This window comes from Emys orbicularis, chromosome 25 (genome assembly GCF_028017835.1).
Source record: "Emys orbicularis isolate rEmyOrb1 chromosome 25, rEmyOrb1.hap1, whole genome shotgun sequence".
NCBI lineage: Eukaryota > Metazoa > Chordata > Testudines > Emydidae > Emys > Emys orbicularis.
Genome location: NC_088707.1, coordinates 16,080,290 through 16,104,402, shown reverse-complemented (window position 1 = coordinate 16,104,402; position 24,113 = coordinate 16,080,290). Strand labels below are relative to the sequence as shown.

At 48.6% G+C, this 24,113-nt stretch overlaps 1 protein-coding gene across 1 annotated transcript in view; it reads left to right on the top strand.

Moving 5' to 3' along the window:
• The window catches only part of SCN4A (sodium voltage-gated channel alpha subunit 4), a 109,723-nt gene that overhangs the window by 63,125 nt on the left and 22,485 nt on the right, over positions 1-24,113 (top strand). The window contains exons 15-18 of the mRNA XM_065422505.1: positions 108-536; positions 18,022-18,151; positions 19,684-19,838; positions 22,964-23,137. Of these exons, the coding sequence (XP_065278577.1) occupies positions 108-536; positions 18,022-18,151; positions 19,684-19,838; positions 22,964-23,137 (888 nt within the window). The remainder of the gene's footprint in view (positions 1-107; positions 537-18,021; positions 18,152-19,683; positions 19,839-22,963; positions 23,138-24,113) is intronic.

Here is a 24,113-nt window from a genome sequence, read left to right as displayed (position 1 = left end):
AGGCGTGGTCCACACCATGGAAAATATTGAGATCCCCGCCTGATCTAGACCCTAGGACTGTGCTCATGTCTGACACTAAACCTGCTGTTTGCTTTTGTCCCCTCCAGGTCCTGAACCTTTTCTTAGCTTTGCTGCTGAGCTCCTTCAGCGCCGATAGCCTTGCGGCTTCTGATGATGATGGCGAGATGAACAATTTGCAGATTGCTATTGGCAGGATCACCAGGGCGATTGACTTTGTAAAGAGAACTGTCCTCATGCTACTTCACCTGCGGTGGAAGGAGAAGAGAGAGCCATCCGAGGAACAAGAGGATAATAAGAAAGACAACTATGTGCTAAACCACATGGATTCAGGCCAGGATTCCAAGTTGGAGTATATGGATGGAGTAGCTGGGAAAGAGCAGTTGTTTGTGGATGAGCTGGACCACATGAATTTCATTAACAACCCCAACCTGACTGTCCAAGTGCCAATTGCCTCTGAGGAGTCCGACCTCTATGATGAAGAAACGAGCACTCAGTCAGACACAGAAGACACCAAGGTAGGCATATCAGTCTTTGCTTTAGCCAGCCAGCCTCATGGATGGTAATGGGCCATGTCCTGTTGTCCAGCACTCCCATTCAAGGCAGAGAGGGGACTGGAGTGGGATTTGCATTGCATGTTGCAGGATTGTTTTCTAGGGCTGCAGCGACAAGCCTGATGGGAATTGCATGCACATTCAGTTGCCCAAACTGGGATGTCAATGGAATCGATTGGTCTGTGCTGCAGACAAAGGAGCAGATGCACTAGGTTTGCTAAATCATTGCAGTTGCCCCAGGCAGCTCTTTACTCTTCCTGCATTTTGAGCATTAAGTGGCAACCATGGGGAAGTGGGGGAGGAAGGAATCATGCTGCAGACTTCAAACCAAACCTCCCCCCCCACTCGCCAGCCCCCAACTGGGCCCCCTCCTCCACTCTATCTGAGTCCTTACAACTGTTTCATTGAGAAGGTCCAGGGCCTCTGTGCTTTGAACTTGAAATTTGGTAAGGGGAGTTGCCCTAAGGTCAGCAAGGTGCCTTTTGCCATCCCGATGAAAATCAGCCAAGTGATAAGCCCCTGACAAATACAGTAAGCACATGTTCACTAATGGTTTCTTAGAGTTTGGCAGCTACATTTCCCAAATATTCCGTCCACACTGAGCATGCTCCAGCCCCCCACGCCTCCTTGGTATGAGTGGACTGCACTAAAATCAGGACATCTGGTCACCCTAACTGTACATGTGCCATCCCCCCAGAGTGACTGAGCATGCTCCCTTCTAGGGCTGCAGGGGCTTAGCCAGACTTTATGTGCAATTGGTCCTCCAGGCTGCTGGAAGCTGCTGATCCACTGAAACTGAAAGAAGGAAGGCAGACCATCTCTCAGTGCTCTTCAAGTTGCTGCTCCAGCTGGTGCCCCGGCAGCATGGAGATGAAGGAAGAAGCAGCTTCTCTTTAAGGCAGAGGGATAAGGAACGGGGGCTAGGAGCAGGAATAGGAGCAGATGAGGAGGCAAGGGCAGGGAGCATGGGCAGAAAGGTTATAACCACTAGAGCGCACTCCTCTCCAGAACTTGGAATCAAACCCAACATTCCTGAGTCCCAACAGTCCTCTGTTGTCAGCCAGTAGTTGTGAAACCTACTGACAAAGCATGTGTCTCATCCCCTGGCAAGCCTTCTACTGCTACCGGTTATTCTATTAGCTTGAATGCTGGAGGGTCTAAAAGTTCTAGCCCTGATGGCTACTTATACTGGCGACAGCGTGGTTCTGCATGATGGAATTTCTGTTTATTCCATTTACTTTTTTAAAAACTTAAGAAATGACATTAAAACACAAACGCCCTATGTTAAAAATGCAATTCAGGTTGCAATGTCGAGCACTCAGAAATTAGTAAATGACAGAATTAAGGCTGCTTGTGCTACTTTCATTCATCCCTCTTGTGCGAAGACACCATGAGACACTCGTTAATTACATGATCACAGACTGTTTTTTCCACAAGACCCTGCCTCATTCAGTGCTCATCCAGCCTCCAACAATTTCTTGCCCTGCCCTCCCCAGCCCTTTGTGCTACTCACCCCTCTGTGATGTGGGGCTGCGTGGAGCCCCTGGCAGCATGGCTCCTGTGGGAGCTGTGAGAACCAAGGGCACAGTCAGTTCCCCTGGCTTGGTGCCGGCTTCTTTTTAACGTTGCAGTACGGGGGGCTTCCACCCCTTGGGGATGATCCACATGTTCCCTTCTTTCCTTTCCCCATCACTTCTCATCCTAACCCCCTCCTGGGCCCCTTTCACACTCTGGGTAATTCCTCCTGGACTCCTTGACATTTACACTCTCTTAGACTTCAAACCTTTTTCCTGTGTGAGCTTCTGGCTCATACAAACCCAGGAACCCCCATCCCCCAAGTCAGATTCTGGATCTCTTATGAACTGCAGCCCAGCGGGACTTGCTAAGGAGATGGGTTACAAATGGAAATTCATAGAAGGGGCCACGGTGATTACACAGTCTGGCCTCCTGTACGACACAGCCAGAGAACTTCCCTGAAATAACTGCTGTTTGAACTAGAGCAGGTCTTTTAGTAAAAACATCCCATCTTGATTTAAATATTGTCAGTGATGGAGAATCCACCATGACCCTTGGTAAATAGCTCCAATGGTTAATTACCCTCCCTGTTAAAAACATACACCTTATCTCCAGTCTGAATCTGTCTAGCCTCAACTTTCAGCCATGGGGTCGTGTTAGACCTTACTCTGCTAGACCGAAGAGCCCATTATTAAATATTTGTTCCTCATGTAAATACTTATAGACTGTGATTATGGCACCCTGTAAACAGTGTGATTTAACTAATACACAGAGAACCCCTGCTGCTGTGGAGTACAGGGATATAAATCCGAAAGCTACCTGGTTGAAAGGACATCAGGTCGTTGTTGATATCAACAGATACCAGTGGGCGGCCGCAGAGTCAGTGCCAGGGATGTAGCTTTCCAATTCGATTATAAATGACTTGGGGGAAGGTGGTGAAATTTGCTGACGCCACTAAAATTGGATCCACTGTTAATACCTTAGAAAAGATCAGCTGCAGCCAGGCTCCCATGGCATGGGGGCAGCGGGGGCCTGAGACGAAGCGGAGGAAGTTTAACATGGGTAATCGTTAAATGATGCATCTTAGAGCTAAAAGTCACAAGGTTTCTGATGTCTGTGTTGCTGGCTAATGCCCTAGAAGGCACTGACAGCGAGTGCGACGCAGGGAATCACATGGGCTGCAGTAACATAACAATGGAGAGACAAGCAAGGAAAAAACCCTATAAGATTTGAGCCTGCATGAAAATGAGTCTAATAAACAAGCCCAGGGGAAATTATTAGGGCTGTCGATTAATCGCAGTTAACTCATGCAATTCACTCAAAAAATTAATTGTGATTAAAAAAATTAATCACAATTAATCGCAGTTTTAATCGCACTGTTAAACAATAGACTACCAATTGAAATTTTTAAAATATTGTTGGATGTTTTTCTACATTTTCAAAAATATTTATTTCAGTTAAAACACAGAATACAAAGTGTACAGTGCTCACTTTATATTATTATTTCTGATTACAAATATTTGCACTGTAAAAATGATAAACAAAAGAAAACATATTTTTCAATTCACCTCATACAAGTACTGTAGTGCAATCTCTTTATCGTGAAAGTGCAACTTACAAATGTAGATTTTTTTTGTTACATAACTGCACTCAAAAACAAAACAATGTAAAACTCCCACCTTTTCATGCTCTCTGTATGTGTATATATGTCTCCTTAATATATGTTCCATTCTATGCATCTGAAGAAGTGGGCTGTAGCCCACGAAAGCTGATGCTCAAATAAATTTGTTAGTCTCTAAGGTGCCACAAGTACTCCTGTTCTTTTTGCGGATACAGACTAACACGGCTGCTACTCTGAAACCAATGTAAAACTTTAGAGCCTAAAAGTCCACTCAGTTCTACTTCTTGTTCAGCCAATCACTAAGACAAATGAATTTGTTTACATTTATGGGAGATAATGCTGCCTGCTTCTTATTCACAATGTCACCTGAAAGTGAGAACAGGCGTTCGCATGGCACTTTTGTAGCCAGCATTGCAAGGTATTTACGTACCAAATATGCTAAAGATTCGTATGCCCCTTTATGCTTCGACCACCATTCCAGAGGATATGCTTCCATGCTGATGATGCTCGTTAAAAAATAATGCATTAATTAAATTTGTGACTCAACTCCTTGGGGGAGAATTGTATGTCTCCTGCTGTTTTACCTGTATTCTGCCATATATTTCATTTTATAGCAGTCTCGGATGATGACCCAAGACATGTTGTTCGTTTTAAGAACACTTCCACGGCAGATTTGACAAAACGCAAGGAAGGTACCAATGTGAGATTTCTAAAGATAGCTACAGCACTTGACCCAAGGTTTAAGAATCTGAAGTGCTGTCCAAAATCTGAGAGGGACGAGATGTGGAGCATGCTTTCAGAAGTCTTAAACGAGCAACACTCTGATGCGGAAACTACAGAACCTGAACCACCAAATAAGAAAATCAACCCTCTGCTGGTGGCATCTGACTCAGATGATGAAAATGAACATGCGTCGGTCCGCACTGCTTTGGATCGTTATCGATCAGAACCCGTCATCAGCATGGATGCATGTCCTCTGGAATGGTGGTTGAAATATGAAGGTACATATGAATCTTTAGCGCATCTGGCACGTGAATATCTTGTGACGTTGTCTACAAAAGTGCCATGCGAACGCCTGTTCTCACTTTCAGATGACATGGGCAGCATTATCTCCTGCAAATGTAAACAAACTTGATTGGCTGAACAAGAAATAGGACTGAGTGGACTTGCAGGCTCTAAAGTTTTACGTTGTTTTATTTTTGAAAACAATTATTTTTTGTTCATAATTCTACATTTATAAGTTCAACTCTCATGATAAAGAGATTGCACTACAGTACTTGTATTGGGTGAATTGAAGAACACTATTTCTTTTATTTTTTACAGTGCAAATATTTCTAATCAAAAATAAATATAAAGTGAGCACTGTACACTTTGTATCCTGTGTTGTAACTGAAATCAATATATTTGAAAATGTAGAAAACATCCAAAAATATTGAAATAAATGGTATTCTATTATTGTTTAACAGTGCGATTAATCACGATTAATTTTTTTAATCACTTGACAGCCCTAGAAATTATACCAGTCTGTCAGATCATAACAGGGACTACTTTCATGGAGCACTGAAATTGGGCCACCATATCTGTTGTGCAGGGAGAAAAGCTACTGGACTGATCAGTATTACGGAGGGGTTTGCCTATGTCAAGAGAGTGAACAGCTACCACGTATGCAGTCTGGAGACTCAGGGTATGGCTACACTACAGAGGCACTGCTGCAGCGGTGCCGTGCCGCAGTGCAGCTGCTTCCTACGTTGACAGGAGGGGTTGGTAATCCACTTCTCCGAGAGGCAGTAGCTAGGTCGACAGAAGAATTCTTCTGCTCATCCAGCTGCATCTACAGTGGTGGTTATAAAGAATGAGGAGTACTTGTGGCACCTTAGAGACTAACAAATTTATTTGAGCATAAGCTTTCGTGGGCTAAAACCCACTTCTTCGGATGCCAGTGTCAACCTAACCACATTTCATAGTCCTGAGCAATATAGCTAGGTCAGTCGAATTTTCACACCTGTATACCAGCCCAACGAAGGGCTTCCGTTGGCTATACCGGAGCTGTGAGATGTGCAGGTGGGTGAATCATGGATTTTCCAGTTCACTGGCAATTCTGAAATGTCTGAAAAAAATTGCTTCAGGTTGAGCAAAATGTTTTGTTTGATTTCAGCTCACATTCCAAATCACTGTCCAGTTCCTTCGCTGTGCTCATTTGTTTGTGTGCAGTTGTTGCTTCTCTGTAGCGTTAGCCACGTCCCACGTGGGGCTTAGCTCCTTGGGAAGGTACAGTGCAGCAAGCCAGGGTGTGAATCGACAGCACGCCAGCTTGCTGCTCAGTAAAGTCCCCTGGATGCTGCTGCAGCCGCTCCAGCTTCTGCCATGTAGCAATATCCACGTGGGACATCACTGCATAGCAAACTGGTGTGCTGTAGATTCACACCCTGGGCTGTAATGTGCTGTGTAGACAAGCCCTTGGATCAGTCTTGGCGCTTGCTGGTCTGGTGTACAATTTACAGGTGAGTGTAACCAAGAGGATAGGAGCCAACCTCAGAGATTCATAGATTCCAAGGCCAGAAGGCACCATTGTGAATACCTAATCTGACCTCCTGCAAACACAGGTCGTCTCCAAAATACTCCCTGGAGCAGATCTGTTAGAAAACATCCCGTCTCGATTTAAAACTGTCAGTGATGGAGAATCCACCACGGCCCTTGGGAAATTGTTCCAATGGTTAATTACTCTCAGTGTTAAAAATTTATGCCCAGTTTCCAGTCTGAATTTGTCCCGCTGGCCCACTCAGCCCGCTCAGCCTGCTGCCAGCCGGGGTCCCAGCCGCTGGCCCCACTCAGCATCCTGCCGGCCTGGGTGAACAGTCTGGGGTTCCATTCACCCAGGGTTCCGTCTGCTGGCCTGGGGCTCCGTCCACCCAGGCCGGCAGGAGGCTGAGCGGAGCCGGCGGCTGGGACCCCGGCTGGCAGTGAGCTGAGATCCCAGCCGCCGCCCCGCTCAGCCCGCTGCTGGTCTGTCTGGGGTTCCGGCTGCCGGCCCCTTGCTAGTCGAGGTCCCGGCCGCCGGCCCCGCTCAGCCTCCTGCTGGCCTGGGGTTCCGTTCACCCAGGCTAGCAGGAGCTGCTCAGCCCGCAGCCAGTCTGGGGTTCCGTCCGCCGGCTCCCGCCAGCCAGGATCCCAGCCGCCGGCCCACTCAGCCCGCTGCCGGCTGAGTGAACGGAACCCCAGGCCGGCAGCGGGCTCAGCAGCGTCCGGGACCCACAGCCTGCCATTAAAAAAAAATCACCAAAGGTGGCACGCGTGCCGTAGGTTGAGGACCCCTGTTCTAGTGTATACAGTGTATACTGTGTATACTGTGTGTATGCTGTGTGTACTGTACTTTATGGTAATTTTCACTATAAGCGATTTTCCTCTTACGCGCTGACCTTAGAACCTAACCCCCACGTAAGATGTGACTCCACTGTATTCATTTTTTAAAGTTTATAATAAGCGATGCTCTGGGGGATGGGGAGGTGGCGCAAGATGGAAGTTTTGCCTAGGCCACAAAATATCCTTGCACCGGGCCTGCATGGACTATAGTTCCGGTGAAGTTTCTCCAGCCAGCACTACACATGGTGCTGATCCTGTAGGCACAGCCAGGAGCTGGGTGCAAAAAGCTCCCCAGGCCCAGATATCAGAGACGCTTCCTCTGAGTCTCTCACTTGCAGCCTACTCCTTGACTGTTCACTGCTGCAGAGTTGGGAGGTGAATCTCTGGGCAATGACATGCTCCAGGTGTGCAGCTGCTGCCGAGTGTCCCTGGCACTTGTGAGACCCATGAAAGAGGGATGCTCCAGTGGGTAATTCTGTCATTGGCAGTGTGACGGTACCTCCCATAAGGCTTTATGGGAATATGACATAACTGGAATATGTTTTGTGCTGCCTGTGCCATGTAACATATCTCTGTAAAGGTTATGGTCTACTATATCTATTCATCCTATTTGTACGCCTATATCATTTTCTACTTGAGGTTAAGAATATTGGCTGTATACTTGCTTGATTTCTAAGTAAGCTTTGTGAGGCATTTGGTCAGCTTCTTTAGGAAGGAATTCGCAAGGTTAAGTACCCGATCAGGAAGCACTTGGGGAACAATGCATCTTGGAATGCTCCAATCCACATAAGAAGTCTTCCTGGAGACATACAAGATACCATGTGGACAGTGGCTTCTACCTGTAAAGACTGTGAGTCATGCATGGACTTGGAGCTGGACTTTGCATAGGAGTGAGGAGGGGGTCTCCACCTGCAAGAGAAAGTCTATTTAAACCCCTGGGAGACCCCTCCATTTTGTCTTCAGCTGGCTAAAGAGGGAGCCTCTCCACCCCCCAGGATACTTGGAAGAAACTGGAACAAAGGGGTGTGAGTGATTGCTGGACCCAGGCTAAAAGGAGATTAGTCTGTAAAAGGGAGCATTCTGGAACTGGTGAGGATCTTATCTGTATTCAGTTTGATTAGACATAGATTTGCGCATTTTATTTTATTTTGCTTGGTGACTTACTTTGTTCTGTCGGTTACTACTTGGAACCACTTAAATCCTACTTTCTGTATCTAATAAAATCACTTTTTACTTATTAATTAACTCAGCGTATGTATTAATACCTGGGGGAGCAAACAACTGTGCATATCTCTCTATCAGTGTTATAGAGGGCGAACAATTTATGAGTTTACCCTGCATAAGCTTTATACAGGGTAAAACGGATTTATTTGGGTTTAGACCCCATTGGGATTTGGGCATCTGAGTGCTAAAGACAAGCACACTTCTGTGAGCTGTTTTCAGGTAAACCTGCAGCTTTGGGGCAAGTAATTCAGACCCTGGGTCTTTGTTGGAGCAGACGGGAGTGTCTGGCTCAGCAAGACAGGGTGCTGGAGTCCTGAGCTGTCAGGGAAAATGGGAGCAGAGGTAGTCTTGGCACATCAGGTGGCAGCACCCAGGGGGTTTCTGTGATCCAACCCGTCACAGTGGCGTAGTCGGCAGGATCTGTGCACAGCTGATTGCTTTGAGGTACTGGTAGTGATTTTAAGTGAGTTTTAAGTGTGGTGGCTGGAGAACAGACAAAGTGGTTACTGGTTTGTTATTTTCTGTTTGCTTATTTTGGGTAAGGGAAGTAGGGACAGAAAAGGAAGCAAAATAAATAAGATTGAAGGTCAGAAGAAGCTAAAACTGCACTGGTTGCAAATTATCCAGAAAGGCTGAACACTGGGCACTGTGAAAGTCTCTGTTAACTAAGCATCCCCTGAGCTGAGTGCATCCCAGTTTCAGTGAACTGCAGAGGGGTTGTGGCCCAGCACAAGAAAGCAGGAAAATGAGTACCCAGTGACGCCGCTAATAAACTAGAGCTGGCTAGACTGGAAGCAAAAGAGAAAGAAAACGAACATAAGAGACGGCTAGAACTAAGACAATTAGAAATTAATGCTGTGGAGGCAGGAAAAGCCAGGGAAGAGGCTGCCCACAAGAGAGCTATGGAGGCAGAGACAGCAAGGGTGGAGGCAGAGGCAGCTGCCCACAAGAGAGCTATGGAGGCAGAGGAAACTGCCCACAAGAGGGCTATGGAGGCCCAGAGGGAGGCCCAGAAACATGAACTGGCTGTTATGGAATTGAAGAGACAAAACCCTCCACCTGCTGGCTCCACTTCCCCAAAAATCCACAAATGGGAGCGACTATGTCCACAGTATGATAAGTCCAGCGATATTGCCAAATATTTCATCACCTTTGAGAGACTGTGCACCATCCATGCCATCCCTGAAGATCAGAAGATGACCACATTGATAGCAAAATTGACTGGCAGAGCTCTGGACATATTCAATAAGATGCCTATTGATGATGCTTCAATCTATGGTAAATTTAAGGATCTGGTTTTGAAACAGTTTCAGGTTACACCTGAAACCTACAGGGTTAAATTCAGAAGTCTTAAGAGGGGATCTGAACTGAGTAATGTGGCTTATGCCAATGAAATGAGAGATTTGGTAGATAAGTGGGTGCGGGGGAAAGGCATTACAAGCTTCGAAGGGATGTGTGATCTGGTTACTCAGGAACACTTCTGTTAGCTGCTTTCAGGTAAACCTGCAGCTTTGGGGCAAGTAATTCAGACCCTGGTTGGAGCAGATGGGTGTGTCTGGATCAGCAAGACAGGGTGCTGGGGTCCCGAGCTGGCAGGGAAAGCAGGGGGCAGAAGTAGTCTTGGCACATCGGGCGGCAGCTCCCGGGGGGGCGTTCTGTGATCTAACCCATCACAGGCAGCCACACGCCATACCCAGCAGGGAGATCCCCATATTCCTGCTAGCCTTTCTGAGAAGCTTGGGCCATGCCAAGAGTCATACAGACACTGGCCCAGAGATAAAGGTTCCAGATGAAGTCCCCGTTGAAGTCACTGGTAGCTTTGCCATTGACTTCAATGGGCCAGGATTTCACCTGGAGAATTGGAATCTCTCGTAACTGGCTGGACGCTGGGGCTTGTTTTCTTCCAGCGTCTGATGCCAAGCTAATGAACCTGGGGGGGGTGGAGGCAAGAAGGGCCACACAGAGCTGCTCCCCCCTTAAACAAACATGTCAAGCTGGGGCAGGAGTAGGGTAAAGGATGGGGCTAAGTTCCGCCCACATGAGCTGGGCAGTGGCAGACACTGGCCATTTCTGTAAGGAATCCTTTTCAGGGTTGTGCCCCATCAATATCCCCTTGCTCCGGCTCCATGGTAGAGCCTGGCTCCCCAGTGCTTAACGCGGTCTGAAGAAAAGGACGGGGGGGGGAGTCTGTCATAACCCAGCCGATTTAAATTTTCACACACTTGATACAGACAATTCACAAGTTCTTTGATAAACACATCACATCAGCACCTTCAACCTTTCACTCATGAAGCCATTTGCACATATTTGTTTTAAAAGAGGCTGCAGGCTTCATACAAATTATTAAAATTAAATACATCCTGTGAGTTGAGGGGGATATGGGAATGGGGGTGCCGCGAAATTCGGTGGAGCTGGGGATCTCTGGGGATATGGCTACAGTGAGATTCACTGGAGTTGGGGGGTCTCTGGGAATATGGGGTGGGGGTGCAGTGAGATTCAGTGGGGTTGGGGGGGTCTCTGGCGATAGAGGTACAGTGAAATTCAGTGGGGCTGGGGGGTCTCTGGGGATACAGGTACAGTGAGATTCAGTGGGGTTGGGGGGTCTCTGGGAATATGGGGTGGGGGTGCAGCGAGATTCAGTGGGGCTGGGGGGTCTCTGGCGATAAAGGTACAGTGAAATTCAGTGGGGCTGGGGGTCTCTGGGGATACAGGTACAGTGAGATTCAGTGGGGTTGGGGGGTCTCTGGGAATATGGGGTGGGGGTGCAGCGAGATTCAGTGGGGCTGGGGGGTCTCTGGCGATAGAGGTACAGTGAAATTCAGTGGGGCTGGGGGGTCTCTGGCGATAGAGGTACAGTGAAATTCAGTGGGGCTGGGGGGTCTCTGGGGATACAGGTACAGTGAGATTCAGTGGGGTTGGGGTTCTCTGGGACTGGGGGTGTAGTGGCATTCAATGGGCTCGGGGGTCTCTTTGGCATTTATGGTCTCTGTGATTTGGGGGGTCTCTCTGGGGATAGGGGGCTGGGGGTGCAGTGAGATTCAGTGGGTTTGGAGGTCTCTCTGGGGGTGAAATAGCAGTGAGGTTTGGAGGCTCTCTGGGGCTTAGGGTCTGTGTGATTTGGGGGTCTTTCTGGGGATAGGGGGCTGGAGGTGCAGTGGGAGTCAGTAGGTTTGGGAGTGTCTCTGGGGCTGGGGGTACAGTGACAGTGGGGATGGGGAGGTCTGAGTCCCTGGAGCCCATGCCCGTGGGGCTGCCTCTGCCCTCCCATCCCCACTACTTCCCATATTGCCCCCACCGCCCGCCCGTCCCTTCCCACTGGCCTGGCTCTGTCAAAGCCGCTCTGAGCCTGTCCCTACAAGGAACTCTGCAACCAGTGCTGGAGGATCCATGCCCCCTGTGACTTCTCCTCGCCCCTCCCCAGCTTCTAGACTTCCCCAGACACACCACCCCAGAGTTTCTCCATCTGCTGCTCCCTGGACCCCCGCAACTCCCAGCCCAGGCTCTGCTTCCTGACAGACACAGGCCCCCCCATGTCCATGATGGATGGGCGAATGCGTGGGTGGTGCCAGCCTGTGGGGGAGTGGAGCATAGTCTGGGGTGCTGCATGAGGCAGCAGCTCTGATAGAAGCTCTGTGCCCCTCACCCACACTTCATGGTCCCTTCCCTGCTTGGGGTGGGGGTGGAAAGTGACAGTCCATTCTCTCTCTCTCAGGTGCTTGGCTGGTGAGTCTAGCTCACAAGCTCAGGGTCTAACCGAGTGCTGTATGTGAGGTGGGGCAGGAATTTCCCCCCAGGTCAGGTTGGCAGTGAGCTTGGGGCAGGGGGTGTTGCCTTCGCCTGCAGTGTGGGGGGCAGGTCACTGGGTGTATCTCACTTCATCATTCCCCTGCCCTCGGGCACTGGTGCACCTCAGTGCCTCCTGGTCTCTGCCTGTGCCATGTCATAGTCCAGTCTCCTGAGGGCTGTGATGCTTTGGGCTCATTTTGGTTGTTGGGGGTCAGTATGCGGGTGCTGGGTGGTGTCGGTGGCCTGTGCTTTGCAGGGACTAGGTGATCTGGGGGTCCCGGCTGGCCTTTTTAACCCCTGTGACTCTAAAAGGCTGCTCCTGAAACACTACAGTGGCACAGCTGCCTCACGGTTGTGTAGACAGTCACTACTGTGATGGGTAGGGTTCTCCCATCACTGTCATTCAGACACCTCCCGAGAGGCGGTCGCCAGGTCGTCGAAGAACTGGGGGTGAGGTCAGCATATTTGCATCCCTGGGCGGTGCGGATTTCACACGCCGGAGACGTAGCTATGCGTTCCCAGTGTAGATGAGCCCTAATTTGAAGTCCAGGGCTCTCCCACTGTGTTAGGATGACACCTAGTGGCAGACATGTAAGCACTGCATTTTGGAATTGTATTGCTAACACACCAGGGGCCTTGGTTTAAAAGTAAGCCATCCAATCAGGGAACAGAAACAAGGAATGACTCAAGAAATGCCTAGCTCAGCTCTTCTACACTTAGCATTGCATGCAGGTGTCCAGTCGAAAGAACTTGACACTGGGGGATGGACTGTGCTCTCTTTTCTCACATCGAACAGCATCTGTGGCCGCTTGTGCCCCATTGATTTCAATAGTTCTCCTCCAGCAAGGTCTGAGCTATTGGAAATCAGGATATCACAGTCTGGCCCTTGTACTGTGAATATCAAGCGCTCAAAGCAAAGCTATCAGGATAGCCTGTGAGCAACCAACCACCTGATGGACGATCACAGAAAATACCTGGCAAATCATCTCAAACTGTGAACAGATCTGTCAGAATCCCATTGAATCGCAGGCAATTCGTGAACAGTTAAAGGGGCTGTAAAGACAAAGACTTTGGGTCAAATTTTCAAAAGTATCTGCATGATTCGGAGCCTGAGACTCATTTTCAAAAGTGATTTAGGCACTTAAGAACCTGAGTCCCACTGATTTTTAATGAGTCCCATTTAGGCGCCTGACTCCCATTGATTTGAAAATAGCTCTTAGGTTCTTAAGTCACTTAGGCACATTTGAAAATTTGACCCCTTGTGTCTCCAGCTCATACCCTGCTCCTCAACCTGAAATGTTGTTATCATTATTTGATGGTTAAGCTGCTTTTAGAATAACAGTGATTGGTTCCACTTTAAAAACTAGAGACAGGACTCGAAGAATAAAAGAAAATAAAGGTTAGAAATATTTAAACCGGGGCCAAGTTTTCAAAAATCCTCAGCATCCACTTTTGAAAATTCTGATCACACAGCCCGCTCCAGCTCTCAGGGATAAAACAACGAGAGCAGGATCAGCCCCATAACTCCCACTGATATCATTTGGAACAGGATTGAACCTCAAAGAAAATCATTAATAACTTTTCTCACTTACAATCTGTTAGTTCCAGGATCAGCTGCTTTTGAGCCAGAGGGAACATTAGGCTACCATAGCTATTTCACATCCGAGGGCATTTGTTCATGGGCTGTTACTCAAAAATGCTTGACAGATTTTTCTCAGACTTTGCAGAAACATTCTTCTTTGCCTTCACAGTAAATATGGTACTTTCCAAGGCAAAGTCATGTTCCAAGGCAAAGTTATCATAGGGACTAAACAGGGGAATCTTGCAGGAGCCTTAGTTATGGAGTGGCTGTTGCCTCTCTTATAATACACTCTGCATTATACATTGATTACACTTTCGATAGTAACTGTGATGTAAGTATACATTAGTATACATTAGTATAGGAGAAGCATTGGATACTGCGTCTCACAGGATCTGCCTTGAAAAATCCATTCAAACAGGGGACTGAAAGCTGACCAGAAGGTCCTAAAGAAAGGGTCATTCTAAACTGCAGTGTGCTGGGGCAGCTCTCCCATGGGCTCTTTGTAGCATTTTCATTAGCAGTCTAGAGAGGAAATAAACAGCAAGGTAACAAAATATGCAGGTGACTCATGGGAGGTATAGTTCAGATACCTCATGCTCCCATTCTCCTCTATGGGGAAGGCTCCCTGGCTGGACTACATCATCCATGATGCACTACAGCCTTCCATTTGTTTGAATGGTTGCAATGCCTCTTGGGAGTCACATGACTGTAGTGCATCAAGGGAGATAAAGTCTAGCCAGGGATCCTGGCTCACGTAAGTGAATGGGGGCAAGAAGCATTCTGTTCTGTGCTAGTCTACATAGGTACTACAACTCCCATGAGGCACTGGGGCAGTTCAGAGGACATGGGTTAATGTCAATCATAGCCAAAATGAAATTTTTCAACATTTCGAGCCACTGGGGCAAGGCAGCCAACAGGGATAGGGAAGGGAAGAACAGAACAATACCGAGCATTCTCTGAAGCCATGTATGTGATTCCAACCACAGCTCTCCATGTGGGGTTCTGCCTACTGGCGGCAAAGTGCAGAGAGTGGGAAGCGCTGCGGGCTGCAGGAAGGGAATTTTTTCTACTTGTGTTTGGAGCAGCTGGGTATTCTAGTGACCCACATTCAGAAGCTGTTCCAAGCATTGGCTGGAGCAATGGCTGTGATGGAGGCATCTGTTGTCAGTCTCACCAGCCTGGCTCATGCATCTCTTTTGCCTTTCTGGAGCCCTTCACAGGCGTTCGGAACAGTTTGTATACCTCACCGTGTAACTTGGCCGGACTAGCTCCTGTGGCAATTGGCTCATGTGTGGCCCTCATATGTGGGATCATGGGTGAGCTTAGCTCTGTCCCAGCTCTTCTGATCCCCCTCTGCTTCCTTCCTTTCCCACCCTTTCTGAACTCCAGTTTAGCCCCAGTGGGAGACTGGGGCATGTTAGTTCCACAGTGCAACATGGCCAAATCGGCTGGCTACTGGCTACCTTGTTGGCTGCGGTGTCCAGTGAATCAACGCAGAGCAGCTGGCGTATCTCACCCCCTGGTGGATACAATACCCAGTATGAGCGATGGCTGGAACTTTTGGGGCCATAAGTTGCCACCTGCGCCCCTTGGCTCCAGAATCTCTGTCTCATCTGTGATTGATTGAATGCACTGACACTTGCTAGTGACCTTGGGGGAGATTAGCCCTACAGTGCACATGCCAATTGCACACAAGATACCCCTTCATATCAGTTCCTTGTCGTGGGGTCTCTTGTTGCTGTGTAATATGTACAGGTATGTAGATGTGTCTCTACCTACCACATGGCCGCTCAGCACATTGGATAAAGCTGGCTATTCAAGCTGGAAAGACAGATAAAAATAGGAGGATCCCTGGAGATTTGCTAAGATTTTTCTCTTCTTATCTAACCCACTGGAGGTTGCAGAGTGCTTTCTGGGAGCCCAGCCAAGTCAAGATTCAGAGTCAGTTCTACTGGGTGAAAACTATTTGGAATCCAGGTTTTGCACTGGAGTGAACTTTGTCCTAAAAGCTCTTCAGAGTAAGTGGAGCCAGAAATATTTGAGATAAACAGAATTCCGGGAGCCCAGGTTTCTGCTGGTCTAATTATAACAAAGGGCATTTGTCGGGGATTTCAGTGGGGTTGGTAGCCCAGGGACAGGACCAGGGCAATGAGAAGCATTCGGAGATTTTGGATAGAGCTGGGTGGGAAATGGCTTTTCCGTCCTGCAAGATCTTGTGAGCTTTTGGAAGTGTTTCTGTTCTGAATTGGAACAAAAAGCAGAATCTCGACAAATTTTGCACACGGATCATCCCAAAAAGAATCCAGACAAGGTCAAATGAAATGTGTCATTTCGCTCATTTCAAATGTTTCAATTTTTTTACCTTTTTTCATCTTTTTTTAGTATAAAGTAACTAAAATTGCAAGCAGACAACTTGTTTTAAACTGGGAAACCAAGGTTTTTGACTCGAAATTATCAAAACATGACATTTTGACACTTCCAAACGTTTGTTTATTTTTTCAAAAAAAATTCTAAGTGGGAGATTCACCCTTTCTCACCAACAGTTTCGCTTTTGTCAAATCAGCATTTTTCCAATGAAAATAATGTTTCTTTAGAAAATTCCCGACCAGCTGGCGTTTTGGGACTTGGGAAATGCTCGAGAAACACAGCTCATCAAAAGTGGCGACCCCTTTGCAGGGGTGAGCTCTCTCCATATGATCAGCGCCCCCATGGGCTGTGACACGGCTCTCCCCCTGCACCACCATTTCTGGGACAAGCTCTCTGATGCAAGCCACACCAGGAATTGTGCTGCTTCCTTCCTTTGATTCTGCAACTTCTGGCTTCCTGATTCTTACTTAAAGAACAGGAGTACTTGTGGCACCTTAGAGACTAACAAATTTATTTGAGCATAAGCTTTCGTGGGCTACAGCCCACTTCTTCGGATACTTGTAACATCTCACCTGAAGCTGAAGTGGGTGGCCACTTTGATTTAAACTGAAAAAATCTGATCCTGTAGCTGCCTGCGGGGGCAACAGAGGGGGTCTTTGAATGAGTTGGTCAATACACAGAAAAAGAACATGGCAAACAGCATGGGCATTTCATGGCGGTTTTCGTTTTGCAGAGTTCCCAGCAGTTTTGTGGGTTTCCACATTTTTTGCAACAAATTTTTATTGCCATTTTTATCCAAAACATAAAAATAAAAAAAAATCATTTGCAGACATCAGTATCCACTTCCATCATGTTGTTGATTAAAAACAAAAGTGAATAAAAATATCCCGAGAAAATTCACCAAGAACTTTTTATTTAAGATGACCATTTTTGGTGAAAATATTCATTTTAAAAATTGCCATTTTTGGACTAACAAACTCCTGTTTCCAAAAGTTTCAATCACCCCCACTCCCTGATCCCCCTGGGCGTAGCGCAGCTCAGTGGTTCTCAGCCAGGGGTACGTTTACCCCTGGGAGTACGCAGAGGTCTTCCAGAGGGTACATTAATTCATCTAAATATTTGCCTAGTTTTACAACAGGCTACATGAAAAGCACTAGCGAAGTCAGTACAAACTAAAATTTCATACAGACAATGACGTGTTTATACTGCTCTGTACACTGTACACTGACATGTAAGTGCAATGTTTATATTCCAATTGATTTCATAATTGCATGGTAAAAAGGAGAAAGTCAGCAATATTTCAGTAATAGTGTGCTGCGACACTGTTGTATTTTATGTCTCATTTTGTAAGCAAGTAGATTTGAAGTGAGGTGAAACTTGGGGGTACCACCATACAGATCAGACTCCTGAAAGGGGTGCAGTAGTCTGGAAAGGTGGAGAGCCACTAGTGCAGCCCACTCACCCAGAACCATTCCCCGAGCCCTGCCTTGGGGAGGCAAGACCCCACAGCGCATCCCACCAGGGCTCCTCGCCGCCCACCTGCCATGCTCGGGCATAGAATTGTGGTATGTCTAGACTACAAGTGCTACAGCGGCACTGCGGCAGCTTCGCTACTATAGCGTAGCCACTTGCTATGGAGACAGAAGGGGTTTGGCCATCGCTGTAGTTAGTCCGCCTCCTTGAGAGACAGTAGCGAGGTCAAGGGAGGAGTTCTTCCATTGACCTCCCAGTGTCTACCTCAGGGCTTAGGTTGGCTTTAACTACGTCTTTCAGAATTGCACTAACCCAGCCCTTCCCGACCTGTGCTGTAACCACCCCTGCCCAAGATGAGGCCTCTATTACTCCCTGGAAGCATTTGGTCTCCAACGTGTGAAGCCATTTGTTGCTGGTGCATTAGCCACTCCCAGCATTCGGGGTGTCTCCTGTTTGTGAATCTGTCCCTGGTGCCTGCTGGAGCCCTGGGCTGAGTCTGTCTCTGTCCCTGCTCTCCACAGAAGCCGCTGTCTGGCGGCAGCACGTCATCCATGTGCAGCACTGTGGATTACAAGGCGCCAGAGGTGGAGGCGGAGGAGGCTGCAGACGAGGCTGCCGATGGCCAGGGGCCTGAGGAGTGCTTCACCGAGGGTAAGGGAGCCACGCAGTGACCCTGTAGAGAGAGACACGGGGGAGCAGGAGGGTGGAGGGTTACCCCATCCTGGTATGGTCCCAGAGCACCAGCTGTGCCTGCAAAACACAGCACAACTGCCCTGAAACCAACAGAGAATGGGCCAAGGGTAGAGAACTAGCCCTGCGGTGATAGACCCCAGGAGCTCAATCTAGTTAGATTAACAAAGGGACAGTTAAGGGGTGACTTGATCACTGTCTATAAGTACCTACCTGGGGAACAAATATTTAATCATGGGCTCTTCAGTGTAGCAGAGAAAGATCTAACATGGTCAGATCCCACGCCAAACTCACAGAGCCCCCATGGAATCCCAACCCCTCTGGTTCCCAACACCCATGGGATCCCATCCCAAACTCACAGCCCCCATGGATCCCATCCCCCCTGGAATCACACCCCAAACTCACAAAGCCCCCATGGAATCCCAACCCCTCTGGTTCCCAACACCCATGGGATCCCATCCCAAATTCACACAGCCCCCCAGGGATCCCAACCCCCCTGGGATCCCACCCCCCTCCAGGAATCCCACCCCAAACTCATGCAGCGCTACACCAGATCCCACCCCAGAACAAACATGGCAACTCACAAGCACAATGCTTCCCAGGCTGAGACAGGCCCCTGGCCCAAAGGGCGCCAGCCCCCTCCATTGATAGTTTTCCCAGGGGTGGAGGGTGCAGCATGGCCAGCGCTAGCCAGGGTTGGTGGTGGGAGGCAGGCGTCTTGCAGCGGGTCAGGAATTGTACATGGACCAGGTCAAAGAAAAACGTTGGGGAAGGCAAGGCCTGGAGGGGGAAAGGCAAAGGGGAAGCGGGGGGAGGGGCTGTTGTGGGGGACAGAGAAAGAAAGAGGGAAGAAAAGGAGGGGCTGGTGTTAAGGAGCAGAAAAGAGAGGCATGAGAGGGAGTGGAGTGAGGAAAGAACTGGTGTTAGGGAGGGGTGGGGGCACGTAGAGGATGGGTCAGAGGGGCTGGTGCAGGGGAGGGGAGGGGCGGGGGGCCAGTGCAGGGGAGGGGTCAAGGGGGCTGGTGCAGAGGAGGGGTGGAGGGCGGGGGCCGGTGGAGGGGAGAGGTCAGAGGAGCAGCCAGGGGGGCTGGTGGAGGGGAGCAGCAGGGGGCTGATGGGGTGTATGGTTTTGGGCCGTATGCCCCAGAGGAGGTGCTCCCCCAGGCGAGGGCAGGCGGCAATGCCACAGCATCCTGACACAGGTGAGCAGCTTTACACCCTGGCCTAGTCCGTCCCGCTGGGCAGGTTCCTGGCAGATGAGTCGAATTCACCTGTCTCCAGGCTGGACCGGCTCTGCCCATCCAGGCCCAGCTTGCCTTGGTGTGTGGCCACCCAGGCCTGGCAGTCTGGCAGAGCAGCACCTGGCTGGCTCGCTGCACTGGAAGACGACTCTGCCACCTGCAGCTCCCCAGAGGGGGTGCTGGCCCTGCGTCTGCGTGTGCCATGCCGTGGCTCAGGAGCTAACAGGTGCCACTCTGCACCCCCCCCCCCAGCCTGCGTGCGGCGCTTTCCTTTCCTCAACGTCGACATCACAACCGACAAGGGGAAGATCTGGTGGAACCTTCGGAAAACCTGTTTCAAGATCGTCGAGCACAACTGGTTCGAGACCTTTATCATCTTCATGATCCTGCTCAGTAGCGGAGCGCTGGTGAGTCACAGCTTTCGGTCCCTCACCGAAGCCCCCATGTGCCCTGCACCAAGCCCCCTGGATTGTGGGACCCCGGAATGGCACTCTGCATGCAGGCTTTGTGGCAGCACCAGGTACTCCCTAAAAGGAGGTGAATTGGATATTAAGCTAAAGGATCAGCATTCAGTGCTTTGGGCACCTGGCCAGATGAGGGAGGCAGTTTGGGGCTGTGGGCTAAGCACCGCAACTGGGGATGTTTTGCTTTGATCAGTGGCAAAATACTTAATGTTGAACAGTAAAATGCCATCAGTAGGTTTCAGGCCAGTAAGCCTGACTTCAGTACAGGGCAAACTGGTTGAAACTATAGTAAAGAACAAAATTATCAGACACACAGATGAACACGATCTGTTGGGGAAGAGTCAACATGGTTTTTGTAAAGGGAAATCATGCCTCACTAATCTACTAGAATTCTTTGAGGGGTTCAACAAGCATGTGGACAAAGAGGATCCAGTGGATATAGTGTACTTAGATTTTCAGAAAGCCTTTGACAAGGTCCCTCACCAAAGGCTCTCATGTAAAGTAAGCTGTCATAGGATAAGAGGGAAGGTTCTCTCATAGATTGGTAACTGGTTAAAAGGTGTCAAGTATCAGGGGGTAGCCGTGTTAGAATGTATCTACAAAAACAACAAGGAGTCTGGTGGCACCTTAAAGACTAACAGATTTATTTGGGCATAAGCTTTCGTGGGTAAAAACCTCATCTGAAGAAGTGAGGTTTTTACCCACGAAAGCTTATGCCCAAATAAATCTGTTAGTCTTTAAGGTGCCACCAGACTCCTTGTTGTTTTGGTTAAAAGGTAGGGAACAAAGGGTAGGTCAGTTTTCAGAATGGAGAGAGGTAAATAGTGATGTCCCGCAGGGGTCTGTTCTGGGACCAGTCCTATTCAACATATTCATAAATGATCTGGAAAAAGGGGTAAACAGTGAGGTGGCAAAATTTGCAGATGATACAAAATTATTCAAGATAGTTAAGTCCCAAGCAGACTGTGAAGAGCTACAAAAGGATCTCACAAAACTGGGTGACTGGGCAACAAAATGGCAGATGAAATTCAATGTTGATAAATGCAAAGTAATGCGCGTTGGAAAACATAATTCCAACTATACATATAAAATGATGGGGTCTAAATTAATTGTTACCACTCAAGAGAGAGATCTTAGAGTCATTGTGGATAGTTCTCTGAAAACATCCACTCAATGCATCAGTCAAAACATCAGTCAAAAAAGTGAACAGAATGTTGGAAATCATTAAGAAAGGTATAGATAATAAGACAGAAAATATCATATTGCCTCTATATAAATCCATGGTACACCCACACCTTGAATACTGCGTGCAGATGTGGTCGCCTCATCTCAAAAAAAGATATATTGGAATTGGAAAAGGTTCAGAAAAGGGAAACAAAAATTATTAGTGGTATGGAACGGCTTTCGTATGAGGTGAGATTAATAAAACTGGGACTTTTCATCTTGGAAAAGAGACGACTAAGGGGGGATATGATAGAAGTCTATAAAATCATGACTGATGTAGAGAAAGTAAATAAGGAAGTGTTATTTACTCCTTCTCATAACACAAGAACTAGGGATCACCAAATGAAATGAATAGGCAGCAGGTTTAAAACAAACAAAAGGAAGTATTTTTTCACACAACGCACAGTTAACCTGTGGAACTCCTTGCCAGAGGATGTTGTGAAGGCCAAGACTATAACAGGGTTCAAAAAAGAACTAGATAAATTCATGGAGGATAGGTCCATCAATGGCTATTAGCCAGGATGGGCAGGGAGAGTGTCCCTAGCCTCTGTTTGCCAGAAGCTGGGAATGGGCGACAGGGGATGGATCACTTGATGATTACCTGTTCTGTTCATTCCCTCTGAGGCATCTGGCATTGGCCGCTGTTGGAAGACAGGACACTAGGCTAGATGGACCTTTGGTCTGACCCAGTGTGGCCATTCTGATGTTCTTATGTTCAGTATTAATGATTCATTTAGATGAATAAATGAGATTGTTCACAACTCCCGCCCACTCCGGGAAACTTCATTTCATTTGTTCCCATTTGGAAGGGATTTCTGTAATCCCCAAAGATTTGCAACCTAGAGATAAAAGCCTCGAATGGCCCCAAAATTGGCCATTCCTAGGGACTCCCAATGCTCTGGGAGACACCACCCCACTGCGCCAGGGCCCTGCTCTTTGAAAGAGGGTGTCAGAGCCAAATCACAGCTTTTGCAGATCCGTCCCCCTCGCATGTCTTAGATGACTGTGGGTCTGCTCGGGTGGCCGGGCTGCAGGGCGTATAGTCCATTCTCCCTTGGCAAATACCACCCACACTTCGACATTGCCAGATAACTTTTTCGTAACGGTGGCTTGATTTTACGGGGATGCTTTTATCACTTTTCATCAGCTCTGTGGCCCTGGCTGTCAGGGGACACTCATTAGACAAGATTATTGTATTTGCATTAGCAGCTGGTTATTGCTTTGCTATCCTAGTGCTTGAGTGATGGTTTGAAGTTGGTCAGACAGTAAGTCATGGATCAGCTTGTTTTTGGTTCCCCTTTAAATATTTGGACTGAATACATCTGGGCTGCAAAAATCAGTCCTTGTTTGCATTCCTGAGACCTTCCTCCCTGCAACTCTGGGGGTAACATTTTCATGTGTCTAAGTGACTTAGGGGCCTGAGTCCAATTTTCAGAAGTGGTTTAGGCACTTAGGAGTGCCACTGTCAATGGACATAGGCTCCAAGGCCTCAGAATTTCAGAGGTATTTAGGTGCCTAAAGATGCAAATAGGCACTCAGTGGGATTTTCAAATGCCCTCTGCGCCTATCTCCCATTGATTTCATTGGCACCTTTGGATGCTCAACTACCTTTCAAAATCCAGCACTAAGTGTCTGTCACTTTTTAAAATGGGCTTTAGGCTCCTAAGTCACTGAAGTGCTTTGGAAATTTTTGCCCTTTAAAACCACCAGAACCCTTTAAATGTAGCAAAAGGAGAAAGGCCTCAGTCCGGCTGCTGCTCTCCTGTCCCACTGTAGCCGTGAATTCCTCTGCTTAGAGCCCATCTCACGGAAGCCCGACTCATCTAGCTCTGCGTCTCTACTAGGCTTTTGAAGACGTCTACATTGAGCAGCGGAAGGTGATCCGCACGATCCTGGAGTACGCTGACAAGGTCTTCTCCTTCGTGTTTGTCCTCGAGATGCTACTCAAGTGGGTGGCCTATGGTTTCAAGGTGTATTTCACCAATGCCTGGTGCTGGCTCGATTTTCTCATCGTGGATGTAAGTTGCTGCTCGAGCAATGGAGCAGGAAAGAGCATCTCCATGATTTGGAGCTTTACATTAGCAATCAGCAGATATTTCTGCAGCAAAGGGCAAAGGGATAGCTCTGGGGCACGGGAAATGTAGCAATCTCTGGGTCAAGGGCCATTTGGGTCTGTGAATGCAGAATCTCTGCTCCATGCAGGCTCTAAAAGAGGCCGCAGCCCAGGCTGCTCCCACACTGAGTGGGATGGGGGCCTGGGCTTGATGGGGTGCTCCATGGTCCAGTTTTACAATGTGGTTCCAGCACATAGTGCTCTGACATGGCCCAGATCCGTGTTTGGGGACCTGGCTGTGGGACAGGCGTCCAGAGAGCAGGCAAATGCAGAGTGGGGGCTATAGGGAGCACTGAAAACCGTTCCATTCGAAAAGGCCTTTCCACCCTAAGAGTGACACTCACAACACTGACTTCCCCCTTTACCCCAACACTGATCCCCTTGTACCCCCAAACCCCAGAACTGACCCCCTCTTCTCCTCCCAAACCCCAGCACTGACTGCCCCTTGCACCCCCAAACCCAGCACTGACCCCTCTTCTCCCCCTAACCCCAGCACTGACCCCATTCTCTCTCCTAACCCCAGCACTGACACCCCTTCTCCCCCCTAACCCCAACATTGACCCCCCTTTGCCCCCCCAACCCCAGCACTGACCCCCCTTCTCCCCCCAACCCCAGCACTGACCCCTCTTGCATCCCCAAACCCCAGCACTGACCCCCTTTCCCCCAAACCCAGCACTGACCCCCCTTCTCCCCCCAAACCCAGAACTGATCCCCCTCTTGCATCCCCAGCACTGGCCCCCCTTCTCCCCCTCCCCAGAACTGACCCCCTCTTCTCCCCCCAAACCCCAGCACTGACTGCCCCTTGCACCCCCAAACCCAGCACTGACCCCTCTTCTCCCCCTAACCCCAGCACTGACCCCATTCTCTCTCCTAACCCCAGC